Here is a 14,342-nt window from a genome sequence, read left to right as displayed (position 1 = left end):
CTATCCACTGAGCCAAACCAGTTAGGGCTGTTTCTAGTTTTTAAAAAATACATATTTTTATTGATTTCAGAGAGGAAGGGAGAGAATCATTGATTGGCTGCCTCCTGCATGCCCTCTACTGGGAATCGAGCCTGCAACCCAAGCATGTGCTCTTGATTGGAATCGAACCTGGGACCCTTCAGTCCTTAGGCCAACGCTGTACCCACTGAGCCAAACCAGTTAGGGCTTGTTTGCAGTTTTGAGCTATTATAAACAGCACTGCTATGAACATTTTAAAAAAAATATTGGTCCTTTACAAAGAGGAAGGGAGAGGGGTAGAGAGTTAGAAACATCATGAGAGAGAAACATCCATCAGCTGCCTCCTGCAACACCCACTACTGGGGATGTGCCTTTAACCAAGGTACATGCCCTTGACCAGAATTGAACCTGGGACCCTTCAGTCCACAGGCTGACGCTCTATCCACTGAGCCAAACCGGTTAGGGCTGAACATTCTTGAATACATCTTTGTGTGAGCATGTTTTTTATTTTCCTTGGATGTAAACAGGAGAGGAATTGCTGGGTCACAAGCAAGGTGTATGCTTAAATTACAAACAAATACCAATAAAGCTGTTAAAGAACGATGCTGAACTGTTTTCCAAAGCAAAATGTTATACTCCCACCAGCAATGTATGAGAGCTCCAGGTGCTCTTCATCCTCACTGATGCTAGATATTGCCAATATTTTTAACCATTTCAGCAGGTATGAAGTGGTATCTTTGTCCCTGATGTCCAATAATGTTGAGCATCTTTTCATGTGCTTATTGGCCATTCAATTATCTTCTTTTAAACAGGAAGATAATACAAGCCCATTTACATTTAAAATAAATCGCTTTTGGCCCTGGCTGGGTGGCTCAGTGAGTTGGAGCATCAGCCTGTAAAGATAGTCCTTGGGTTATGTCGGATTCGACGTACGTCGTTTTGTGGTTACATCGCCATCTTCCATTTATTTATTTAAAAAAAAAGTTCCATCATTTTGACGTATGTACATATGTGCTTTATGTTTTTTTATTATTTACTTACCACAAGTAAAGGTCAGGAATTGTTATCTTTCTTTTAAATTTTGTTTACTGTTTCACTTCATTACTGCTGTGTATGTGCTCCATGTGAGTGACATAGGTGCTTATGTAGGTGGGTTCTGACTTATGGCGAAAACTGTGTTACATCATGCCGTAGGAACGGATCTCTGACGTAACCTAAGGACCAACTGTACACCAAAAAGGTTGTGGGTTTGATTCTCAATCAGGTACATACCTCGGTTTTAGGTTCAAAACCCTGGTTAGAGTGTAGGCAACAGATTGATGTTTCTCTCACATTGCTGTTTATGTCTCCCCCTATTTCCTCTCTCTCGCAAATCAATAAATATATCCTCAGGTGAGGATTAAAAAAAAAACCACTTCTAAATCTCCGAAGAGACTGAACAAGAGAGGAAAAATAACTTATAGAGAAAGACCAGTTAGGAGGCCTGTGATAGAAGAGGTAGAAATAGGAGTGGTTTAGGCTAGGATGGTGGCTACAGATATGAAGGGAAGTGTTATGAAATGTATTTTGGAGATAGGACGGCCAGGGTATCAGGCTGAGCTTGAGGGTGAGGTGAAAGAGAAAATCAAATATGATTCTAACATCTATCTTTGGTCACTCTTAGGCTAGGTAATAGGGTTTAATGAGATGCAAAAGGCAGGGGAAGATCAAAGTTGGGTAAAAAAGTAAAGATTTCTAATTTAAGTATGTTCAGTTCAAGGTGCTTATATCAAACTAGAGGCCCAGTGCATGAAATTCATGCATGGTGGGGGGAGTGTGTGTCCCTCAGCCGGGCCTGCACCCTCTCCAATCCGGGACCCCACGGGGCACATCCCTCTCACAATCTGGGACTGCTGTCTCCTAACCGCTCACCTGCCTGCCTGCCTGATTGCCCCTAACTACTCTGCCTACCTGCCTGATGCCCCTAACTGCTCCCCTGCCTGCCTGATCACCCCTAACTGCTCTCCCCTGACAGCCTGAAGCCCCTAACTGCCTCTGCCCCACCACTGTGGCTTTGTCTGGAAAGTATCTTTGTCCTAATATGCCAAGTAGACCGGAAGTTGTCCGGTTTAATCAGCATATTATCCTTTTATTAGTATAGATAAGTAGTTGGATTCAAATCTGGGGCTCAGCAGAGAGGGGATGAGGCTGGATGTAATGAGTATACAGAGCGTCTTTTTTAGTTGGCCCCAAAACAGCATCCACTCTCCTTCCCCTCACACTTCACGGGCTGCAGCTCCTTCTCAGTGTTCTTTGCTGGTTCTTTGTTTCTCTGACTTTTTAAAGTAATCATATCTCAGAGTTTAGAACTTGAAATGCTTTTCTTTTTTTAAGAAAATATGTTTTTATTGATTTTTTTGAGAGAAAGGGAGAAGTGACAGAAACATCAATGATGAGAGAGAATCATTGATTGGCTGCCTTCTGCATGCCCCCTACTGGGAATCAAGCCTGCAACCGGGCTTGTGTCTTGACTGGGAATTGAACTGGTGATGTACGAAATGCTTCTCTTTTCTAATTATATTCAACACTCTGATGATCTCATTCAGTGTCACGGCTTTAGGCACCATCTATTTGCTGTTGACCTCCCGCCCGCCTCCCCCCGCCACAATAATTTCTTTATTCTGGATTTTTTTGGTCTAAATTCAATAATCATCAACTGCCTGCTAAACACCTCTATTTGAATGTCTAGTTTAACATGCCCAGAACTGAGCTTTTGATACCCTCCCCCAAACTTGCTCTTTCCTATGAGGGAAGACTTAGAACTTTTTGATATGAGAGTCAAAAAAATAAAATAAATGAACAAGTCCTAAATTATATGCCTGGATGACTGGGAAAAATAAAAACGTCTGAAAGGTCACTTGGTAGGAAGCAAATGGAACTTGGCTTAGATATGTTAAATTTAAACTGTTGAGGAGACACAAAAGTAGCAATAAAAATGCAGGATGGGATTCATCAGAGAAGTCAGACTAGAGATGCAGATTTGGGATAATTTCAGAGGTGTTTAATAACAGCATGAGAGAAAACGAGCGTGAGAAAAAAAAACAGTGTATTGCGGATAATCTAGAAAAAGGTTGTCAGAGTTCAAAAGAATTTGTATCACTGTCACAAAAGCTAAATGAGAAGAAATTTTGGGATGGTTAAGGTGAAATGTAACTTAAAAAAGAGACAGAAATCAATTATATCTTGTAAAAAAAGAATATCCCCCCCTTTTTCTTTAAAGTGGAACCAATTTGCAAAAGGCTCTTGAGGGGAAAAATGTAAATTTAACAGTTGTAGATTTTTATCACAAAATTTGCTTGATCACGATTTTGCCACAGACTGAGCAAGCAAAGCATGCTGTTCTGTATCTTCACTCAGGCTTGTCATTTTAAAAACCTGATGGAAGCAACACAGGAAAAAATAACCAAGATAGACTGTATCATAGCAGAAGGTGCGCTCATTTAAACCAGCATAAAAAAAAGACTTTGTCCAAGATTAAAAATTCTGACTGTTTTGCTCACAGTAAGAAAATGAGATATTTAGCTAGAATGTTAACTAATTTTCAATTAGACCAATTACTTAAGAGCTTCACTTTCAGTATTTTTTTGGTTGCTAACCTACATTATAAACTACTGCTTCTAATAAAATGTAGTTTAAGAAGAGATATATATATAGTTACATTAAGTATTTAGTCTGGAAAGGTAAAGCATTCATGCATGATATACGCCTAAATTTTCTAGAAAACTTTCTCTTTTCACTCTATTACAGTCATTAATTTATTACTTAAAAAAGAATTTTCTCAAAACTTTTATAAACTTTATGCACGTTATAGAGAAATGTGTAGTATTTTTTTAAAATATATTTTATTAATTTTTTACAGAGAGGAAGGGAGAGAGATAGAGAATTAGAAACATCGATGAGAGAGAAACATCAATCAGCTGCCTCCTGCACACTCCCCACTGGGGATGTGCCCGCAACCCAGGTACATGCCCTTGACCGGAATCAAACCTGGGACCTTTCAGTCCGCAGGCCGACGCTCTATCCACTGAGCCAAACCGGTTTCGGCGAGAAATGTGTAGTATTGAATCAAGATTAATTTCCAAATCCTGATGAGTATTTTATGGTTACATAAGATGGTAACAAGGAGAAGCTGAGTGAAAGGTACAGGGGAACCCTCTGAACTACTTTTGTAACTTCTATTAGTCTGGAAAGAAAACACAAAACCTGTGAAAAAGAAATTTATATAAGCAACATGAAACATTAATTAATATACAGTATCCATACTCTATTAATTAGCCTGAACTCAGTGTAACTGAGAGGCCAAAAGTAGAAAGAAAACAGCCTTACTGTTTGGTTTCTTCGTTGTAGCTGACAGTTCCTCCTCTTCTGCTACTTGGGGGTAGCTATCTGCCAAACAGGACTCATATTCTTCATGTGTTGTCCGATCAAACATATCTTCCAAACTATCATTCATTTTTCTTTTTCCACCTATGTAAAAGAGCACCGACTCAGGGCAACAAGCAAGCTTTTTGCTTTCCATATAGACCACTTGCTTTCTATATAGACTAATTGCCACAAAATAATTTTAATGTGCATGAGGCAAGAATAAACTCCCAAGTCTAGGTAATTACTATACTTTTATAAAACCTCTATGTTATGGCTCCAAATATCCTTTACTCATGTAAAGAGAATGCTAGTTTTTGTTATTTTCATTATAAACATTAAAAACCATTTTCTTCCTATCAGGTCATGTGTAATTTATGCTAAACCAAAAGGAGATCTGCCAAAGTAACTGAGGAATAAAAAATATATCATAATGAAAAATAAAAAAATCCTGAAGTAAGTTGTGTATAAATAGCTGATATTAAAATCTCTATAGAGCCCAGCGTGGCTCAGTGGTTGAGCATCGACCTATGAGACAGGAGGTCATAGTTCAATTCCTGGTCAGGGCACATGCCTGGGTTGTTGGCTCAATTCCCAGTAGGGGGTGTGTAGGAGGCAGCCAATTGATGATTCTCTCTCATGATTGATGTTTCTCTCTCTCTCTCTCCCTCTCATTTCCTCTCTGAAATCAATAAAAATATATTTTAAAAACAATAAATCTCTATAGAATTTTGTTTACCTGCTTGTTTTTCTAATGTGGCAGCAAAAAAATGTATTTTCTTGCATTACCATTAACACTTGGTAGTGTTGATATAATGAATTCAGTTCCATATTTGACATGCAAAATGCTAAATTCATCTTCAGAGTAGTAACTACATTTCCTACCATACAATCACATTTTTAAATTCACCAGAACTTACTAAAAAGCAGAAATAGATCCAGTTAGCTAACAAATATAACAAAACAGAAGCCTACTGAGATTACTGTATAAAATAACTACCATCTCCCCCAATCCATGGTGCTCTAACACCCATGCCATATTTTATCTTTCTCCAGCACTAACCATCATCTATTATACCATATATTTATTTGCTTGTTTGTTCCCTATTAGTACTTTTGTTTTGTTTACTCATTGTCTCCAGTTCTTGGAACACTTCCTGGTATAAAATTGTAGCTCATTATATACTAAATGATTAGACATTTGTTTATTTTTCATTTTGAGAGTCAAATTTCTGGATAAAATAGACTTCTATGTGTAGGCAGTGTGCTTGGCATTCCCAAAGCATTCTGTATATGCAGTTAGTAAATCACAGTAAGTTGCTGACTTCTGCTATGAAATACTTGAATACAGAGATTATATCCTACTGATCTTTCTATCATAGTATCTATAAGTCCTAACACAGAGTAGGGATACAAAAAACATTCTGTGAATTGAAACATTAGCAGCAATTTGGAGTTTTTATTGGAGTGTTAAATTTTAACCATTTCTAAGTATTAAAAGGTTTACCTTATGGGTAAAATGGGCAGATTGTTTTTCTTCCAAATAGGCCTTAGCAATATCTCCTATCCCATGTGCTGTTCTTACAAAATGATCTCGACACTCCTCCCACTGAGTAGTGAGGGCCATGTTTCTCTTGCTTTGAACCTAGGCAGGTCTTTGTGACATTATGCAATTTCTGAAGCCAGATCATAAAAATTACATTTTACTTCTATCTTGCCCTTATGGGATTCTCACTCTGGGAACCTAATCTCCATGTGATGAGAAAGCTCAAACTAGCCCTCGTGGAAAGATCATATGGAGAAGCCCTGAGACTGAATGAGGAGAGATGCCAAGTCACCCCCATCTGTCTAGCATTTTGCTCTTCTAGCTCCAGCCACCATCTGCCTACAACTGCATGAGAGACTGTGAGACAGAACCATACAGCCAAGCCCTTCCTGAATTTCTGAGCCATAGAAACTATGAAAGATAAGAAAATGTTGTTTTAATCTTTTAAGTTATTGGATTAATTTATTATGCATCATTAGTACACACAAGACCTATTTAGCCAAAATTAATAAATCATTAGCTGAAGTTCTAATCTCACTTCTACACAATATTTGCTTCAACTATATTGGGGAACCATTACATTCTTGGAATCAACTGGATAAATTTAAAGCCAAAGTAGTCATACTTTAGTTTTGTTTTTTTTTCTCCTACAAAAATAAGAAAACATTATCAGGGCTGGTATTGTGAACAAAATAATCATCTATCATACCATATATTTATTTGCTTGTTTGTTCACTATTAGTTATGTTTTGTTTACGCATTGTTTCCAGTTCCTGGAACACTTCCTGGTATAAAATTGCAGCTCATTACATACTAAATGATTAGACATTTTGAGAGTCAAATTTCTGGATAAAATAGAGTTTGTGTACAAAATAATCTTAAAAGTAAAGTATCTTTTTAAGAAGAAAATTATTTGTGTCATTCACTATAAAAAAAAACTAACACTGCTAAGGTTTTTCTCTTTGCACACCTCCTCTTGGGGATGTGCCCGCAACCAGGGTACATGCCCTTGGCCAGATCGAATCTGGGACCTTTCAGTCTGCAGGCCGACACTCTATCCACTGATCCAAACTGGTTAGGGCTAAGGTTTTTCTTTTAATAGGTACCATCTCTCACAACTTAGGCAGCCAGCTACTTGATCAATATAAATCATTATTCATTTCTAAAGGACAAAGATTTAAGGTAAAGTATTAAAATTTTTTCTCATTTACTGCATGTAGGACAGCAAGAAAAAAGGTGTGTCTAAAGAAGTGAGAACAAGAATAGCTGTTTTATTATTTGGCCGAGCAAGTAGACTACAGAATATTCAGCAGATTGAGAATGCAAATACAGTCTGAATATCCTCAGTTTCCAACAGGTGAGGGCTGGTAAATGCCTCTTCTGGCACCGAATTCCCAAGTAGCGGGTCTTACACCTCCCATTCAAAGGGTGACAAATGAAAGTAGTCCCAGTCAAGTTGATCTCATGTCATATGCTGCTTTAGTTAGGAATGTTGCTAAGGTGGTGCCAAGCAAAATCCTTCTGTTCCACCTCTTTTCAATGAAGATTTACTGCTAATTTGCAAATCTATACTAATACTTCTCAGTAGGATCTCCTGTTTTTGCTTTGGAAAATTGTATTTCTAAAACAGGACTTTCAAGATTCCTTTTATACCTTTTATTATTTATTTTTAAATTTATTTTATTGTTAAGAGTATTACAGATGTTCCCCATTTATTTCCCTCCACTCATCTCCTACCCCAGGCCTTTACCTGTTTATTTTCTGTATCCATGAGCTATAACTAATTTGTACTTCTAAATCCCTTCACCTTTTACATCCATCTTCCCAACACCCCTTCCCATCTGGCAACCATCAAAATATTCTCTGTATCTATGAATGTTTGTTTCTATTCAGCTTGTTCATTTATTTTGATTTTTAGATTCAATTGTTGATATGTATTTATTGCCATTTTATTGTTCCTAGTCTTGATTTTTTTTTTCTTTTTAAAGAAGACCCTTTAACTTTTCATAGAATTCTGGTTTGGTGGTGATAAGCGAACTGCTTTAGCTTTTTCTTGTCTGGGAAGCTCTTTATCTGACCTTCAATTCTAAATGATAGTTTTGCTAAGAATAATAATCTTGGTTGTAGTTCCTTACTTTCATCACTTTGAATATTTCTTGCCACTAACTTCTGGCCCTGCAAAGTTTCTGTTGCAAAACCAGCTGAGAGTCATATGAATGCTCCCTCCCTTGCAGATAACTTAATGCTTTTCTCTTGCTGCTTTTAAGATTCTCTCTCTGTCATTTTCATTATGATGCGTCTTAGTGTGGGCCTCTTTGTGTTCCTCTTGTTTGGGATTCTCTGTGCTTCCTGGACTTATATGTCTATTTCTTTCACCTGGTAGGGGAAGTTTCTATCATTTTTTCAAATAGGTTTTCTGAGCTTTACTAAGAGAAATCTAATATTATCAAAATGGGGAAAAACACTTTGTTCATGGTGAAGAGATCACTGTGCTTATCAACGCAATGGCATTTCCCTCCATATTTTTATTAAAGTAAGAAAATAAATCATATCTTACTTGGACTTTTTTCTCCCTTCTGCTCTTGCTTCTTCTTTAAAAGCATAGTTTCACTGACCAACGTACAGTCCGTGTCCACTGTCTCTCCTCCTGCTAATCTTGATTGACTGCCATCCTGAATATTTAAAAATCCAAAATTTTAACAATTGTCCCTTTATGTTCTTATATTTACTTTAAAAAACATTATGATAAAATATATATAAAACATTAATTTAACCATTTTAAGTTTACATTTCAGTAGCATTAAATTATATTTACTTTTACCTTTTAGAAATATTCATATTTTATTGCCTGTAGAATATTTTAGCTTTGATATACAACACAAGCATCTTCTCTCAAGCCTAGGTTTACTTTCTAACTTACCTTTGTATCTATTACAGTAATATCCATTTTGTATTGAGAAAGGTCTGCTCCTGGATCTATACTCCACTGGATATTTTCACTGAATACATCTTGAATAAGGAGAAAAAAATACAATTAAGAACAGATTTTAAAAATTCTCATTACTTTAAAACATTGCAGGATGCACAGAATGGAAGAAAAGTTTTGGTAAAGGACTTGTATCTATGGTATATAAAGAACTCTCACAACTCAATAAGACAAATACCCCAATTGAAAATGAACAAAGGATCTGAATAGACAGTCTTTGAAAGAAGATATACAAATTGCCAATAAGCACATGAAAAGATGTTCAACATTAGCCATCTGGGAAATGCAAATAAAAACCCAAAGAGATACCATTTTATATCCCACCACATGGCTCCAACCAAAAAGATATAGTAACAAGTGTTGGTAAGGATGTGGAAAACTGAAACCCTCACATTCTGCTTGTGGAAATGTGAAATGATGTAGTTGCTTTGGAAAAGTTACATAGTTCTTCAGGAGGTTAAAAAGAGCCTATGGCCCAGCAATTCTACTACTATGTGTATCTAAAAAAAGAGAAGAAACATACATCCACACAAAATTGGACATCAATGTTCATAGCAGCATTATTCATAATAAAAAATGAAATAGTGAAAAATGTCACAAAATATTATATAATTTCATTACATAAAAACTCCAGAAAAGGCAAAACTATAGAGACAGAAAGTATACTATTGATTGCCTACGATTGAGCAAGAGGAGTAGGGAATAAAGAATGATTGCTAATGGATACTGTTCTTTCTGTTCTCTTTGAGATGATGAAAAATGTCCTATACATAGACTGTAAAAATCTTTAAATGACCTGGTGAATATATCAAAACCAGTAAATTTTATGAATTTTATAAATTTTACGAATGTGCACCAAAAGGTTGCTGGTTTGATTCCTGGTTAGGGATACATGCCCGGGTTGGGGGCTCGATCCCTGGTAGGGGACTTGCAGGAGGCAGCTGATCGAGGTTTCCCTCTCTCCCTCTCTCTCCCTTCCGCTCCCTCTCCCTCTCCCTCATGTCTCTGTGATTCAGGAAAAAAGGGAAAATAAACCCAGAATGAAGGAATAATTTTCTAATGAGGAATAAAAGACAAAATACCATGTGTGAAGTACAGAAATACTTGGTTGCTATAAAAACCAAAGACTCCTTTAAAACAGAGCAGACTTATGAAAAGAATGATTATACATATTACAGCAAACAATGTTTTAAAACAAGAAGCTGAAAAACCCATGTAAATATATGCATATGTTTATAGATATACATGTAAACACAAAGAAAAAGAACAGGTTACCTATGGGGTAGAAACAAGTTTTGGATGATGAAAATTCTACTTTATATATTTTAAAATTCTGTGTACATTTTTAAAAGCTTTTGTAAAGAAAATAAGAAATAACTACAGCCCTGACCAGGTAGCTCAGTTGGTTAGAACATCATCATGATACACCAAGGTTGTGTGTTCGATCAGGGCACATACAAGAAGCAACCAATGAATACACAAATAGGTAGAATAACAAATCTCTCTCTCTCTCTCTCTCTCTCTCTCTAAATTCAAGAAATAAAAACTTAAAAAAAGAACTACATAGAATAGGTAACTCCACAAAATCACCTATAAAAGTAGGTATTAAAGATCTTAATTCACTTTTCTAAAAGCTCGAGGATATATCACATGTAAAATGAACCCAAAGAGAATTATTCTGTAAATACAGAAACATGTAGAAAGAAAACATTTTCTCCCAAAACAATTCAATCTACCCAAAGAATAAAATATTTAGTATCTTAAATAATATACCAAGATAATATATATAAAGAGTGGAAGTACTACCTATAGTGTATATACCTTGATTGTTTTGTAGAGGTTTTGTTTTAGCGATTCTACATGGATTTAACTGAAGAACTGATGCAAGTTCACATTCTCCATGAACTGACCTGGTTTTTATTCTTACTGGTTCATGAGAACCAGCACCCTAAAATAGAAAGAATCATTTGGATATAGGTGAAATCACAACCAACCATTTAAAACCAAAATCCATGAATACTTAACACAAACCTTCACATCATCAAAAAGATTCTCTGTTTCCAAACTTTCACGTGGATGTAGAGGGATTTTAAAGATAGGATTTTCTTCTTTTATTTGTAATGGTGTTTTGTTATCTGGAGAGGATTTAATCAGGGGCTGAAGGACACACTCCTGTAAACGGGGCTCCTCTGGAGGATCTTTGGCTGGCACAAAGCTCCCACTCAAAACCTTTCGGCTTGAAATGGGCTTCAAAGCCTCATAGAGAGTCACCTGTCTAAATTTGATTTTAGAGGTCTCGCTTCCTTGGCTCTTCTCTTGACACTGAATAGCTGAAAATCGATCAGAGAGATCCAGAGGTTTATCCATCACATAGTCTCCATTCATAGAAGAATGACTATCCAGTGGAAACGGAAAAGCATTTTCTTTATCAAAAGAGGCTTGGGGGCAGCTTACTTCATCTTCACTTTCTTCCTCAATTTTCTTCCTTTTGGATGTTTTGCATCCCAATGATTTCAGGGGCACCACATGTTTATCAGTAATAGCATTTTTAATATGATCAATATTATCCTGTTCACTTATGGATTCATTTGTATTTTTATTTATAAGCATCTGTTTATTAGAAGATTGGCTAATAATCTTGTTCCCTTCAGACCCAAGGTTAGGATGTGTGAAAAGGGAACTATCTTCAGATTTTGATCTAGGTTTCTCTAATCTAGAATTAGAAGTGCTGCTAAAAGGTGCTGTTTTCAGATGGCTTTTTTTCCCAGTTTCCAAAAGAGAAGGGGACAAACTTGTATTCAAACCAAAACTATTTTTCACATTAGAGGTAGTTCCAAACACAGGAGATGATACCCGAGTAGTCAGTTCTTCTTGAGGAGGAGTCTTTGAATTAGGATCTGAAAATCTAAGAAGATAAAGAAATCAGGTAAAAATTAAAGGATAGCATAATGAGAAAACATATGCTAATATAGAATTATTAATAATAAGGTTTTATCTACGTATTAGAGATAGATGCTTCACCAGCTTCTTTTCCTTTAGCTGACAAAAAGCAGAGGAAAATGATACAATTCTCCTATCTCAATACCATGGTAGTCCTACCTATAGATATTTTCCCTAAATAATTTAAATAACTTCACTATATTAAAAAAATCATATTTTCATAAATTCTACTGGGGACCCAACTTCTGTTGCTATGAAATCCTGTCTTGAGTAACTCTAAGAAATAAATTCTATACTACAGAACCGAACATGAATTAAGACCCAGCCCTAGCTGGTTTGGCTCAGTGGATAAAGCATCTGTCTGCAGACTGAAGGGTTCTGGGTTCGATTCCAATCAAGGGCACATATTTCGGTTGCAGGCTCGATCCCCAGCTCTGGTCGGGGTGCGTGCGGGAGGCAACCAATCAATGTTTGTCTCTCACATCTATGTTTTTCTCTCTGTCTCTCCCCCTCCCACTCTCTCTAAAAATCAATGGGGGAAAAATCAATGGAAAAATATCCTCGGGTGAGGATTAATAACAAAAAGACCCACTTTGCTTCTAGCAGAGGAGACAGCTTTGGTAGTGAAAAGACCTTTGTTGGGTAAAGCTCTGCCTCTAGTACTGAAGGCAGAGCCTTAAAAAAGACATTTAACCTCTCTGCAGCTACATTTTTGTCGATTGTAAAATATGGTGGTAATATTTTACAATTGACAAAATACTACTTTAATGAGTTACTATGATGACAAGTTAAATGTGATATATCTACCTAAAACTGAAAGCTCTTTTAAAAAGCAAAATGCTACATAGATATAGGTATTATAAATTAACGGTTGTTTTGAAATTAGTAAAAGCAAGGTGCAACACTATCTTTATACAATTTCATCCAAGCTTTATACAATATCCAGTTTTTGGAAATGCAAACCCAGAAGGGATGACTGGGTTTTTAAAGGGGCAGGGTAACAAGGCTGGGAACTCTTATGTACTGCTTAACAGAAGTACAGAAAGAATCTAAAAATATCTTTCACTAGAGTAATGCAAAAAAGCCCTCAATTGGTCATAAACTGGAGAAAGTATTTTTTAAAATAAAAATTAATACAACCAGAATAACAAACTATGTGCTGAGGGAAAGAAATAGTTTAATTATATGGAATAGGATTTCACCAATAGTTTATAAATTTTCACCAAAGTACCCCCAATTACCTTAAACTATCTTTATTATTTCTTGTAGATTCCTCTAAAGGTTGTTTCTTGTGATCTCCTTCCAGACAGTGGTAGAGCTCATCACCAACAGGGCTCATGGGACTGTGAGATTCCTTCAGCAGTAAAATATAAAGTACATAAATACAATGAAATATTTTTCCTTAAAAAGGATGAAATACTGATATATGCTATAATATGGCTGACCTCAAAAATAGGGTAAACGAAAGAAGCCTGGCTCAAAAGCCATATCGTGTGTGATTCAATTTACATGAATTACCCAGAATAGGTCAATGTGTAAGGACAGAAAGCAGATTGGTGGATGCCAGAGGCAGCGAGTACTGGGGAACAAGGACTAAATGTTTAACTGGCTTTCTTTTAGGATGATGATAGTAATACTTTGGAACCAGACAGAAGTGGTAGTTGCATAATATTGTGAACATACTAAATTCCAATGAATTGTACACTTTAAAATGGTTAATTTTACATTATGTGCATTTTTTATCACAATAAAATATATGAAGCACATTTTAAGTTTAAAGAGAAAAAAGCATTACTATTTTACTATTTTAAGTAAGTACATTCCATTACTGGTATATAAAACTCCAATTCCAAAAAAATTATTAAGATGAGGGGAAGGAAATAGATATGATTATTTATACTGACAGGAGATGAAGTTAAAAGGATCCTTTGGAGAGCAGTGGTGCTCAAACTTTAAAAAAGACAACTGAGGATCTTGTTAAAATGCATGTTTTCTTTCAGTGGGTTTGGGATGGCATCTGAGATTTTGTAATAAATTTCAAGATGATGCAGATGCTATTGGACTGTGGATCCCATTTAAGAACCAAATCCTTAGAGATCAGCTCTATTATTATATTTGGTGTCAGAAATACTGACATGCCAGGCTTATGGGTAGGAGAAAATGAAAAACCATTAAAACACTTAAAATTTAAAGGTTAAAAATTACCCACTATCACTTGAATGTAGATTTATAACTAGAAAAAATAACAAATTACCCAAATGTAATGAAAAATCAATTCAATTTTTACAAATTCACTAAATCGTAAGGCAATTTTATAAGTCCATATACAATTTACCAACTAAAGCACAGGAGTAGTATTTTAAAGTTGTATCAAAGTGAAACTTTCTTAAGATTGAAGAATTCAAGTTTTCTATTTTTAGGAATCAATTAAGAAAAAAATAAATGTGCATG

At 35.9% G+C, this 14,342-nt stretch overlaps 1 protein-coding gene across 7 annotated transcripts in view; it reads right to left on the bottom strand.

Moving 5' to 3' along the window:
* Window positions 1-14,342, bottom strand: part of RBBP8 (retinoblastoma binding protein 8) — a 92,541-nt gene that overhangs the window by 9,687 nt on the left and 68,512 nt on the right. For 6 of the 7 annotated variants that reach the window (XM_006761884.2, XM_015562723.1, XM_015562722.1 and 3 more), the window contains 6 exons: window positions 13,133-13,245; window positions 10,983-11,856; window positions 10,773-10,899; window positions 8,886-8,974; window positions 8,523-8,637; window positions 4,384-4,524 (listed from right to left, as the gene is read on the bottom strand). In XM_006761884.2, coding sequence (XP_006761947.1) covers window positions 4,384-4,524; window positions 8,523-8,637; window positions 8,886-8,974; window positions 10,773-10,899; window positions 10,983-11,856; window positions 13,133-13,245 — 1,459 coding nt within the window. The remainder of the gene's footprint in view (window positions 1-4,383; window positions 4,525-8,522; window positions 8,638-8,885; window positions 8,975-10,772; window positions 10,900-10,982; window positions 11,857-13,132; window positions 13,246-14,342) is intronic. The other variant, XM_015562725.1, reaches the window with a different exon arrangement.

Source organism: Myotis davidii, unplaced genomic scaffold (genome assembly GCF_000327345.1).
Source record: "Myotis davidii unplaced genomic scaffold, ASM32734v1 scaffold96, whole genome shotgun sequence".
Lineage (NCBI taxonomy): Eukaryota > Metazoa > Chordata > Mammalia > Chiroptera > Vespertilionidae > Myotis > Myotis davidii.
The sequence above is the reverse complement of the archived record's forward strand: the minus strand, read 5'-3'. Positions and strand labels throughout refer to the sequence as shown.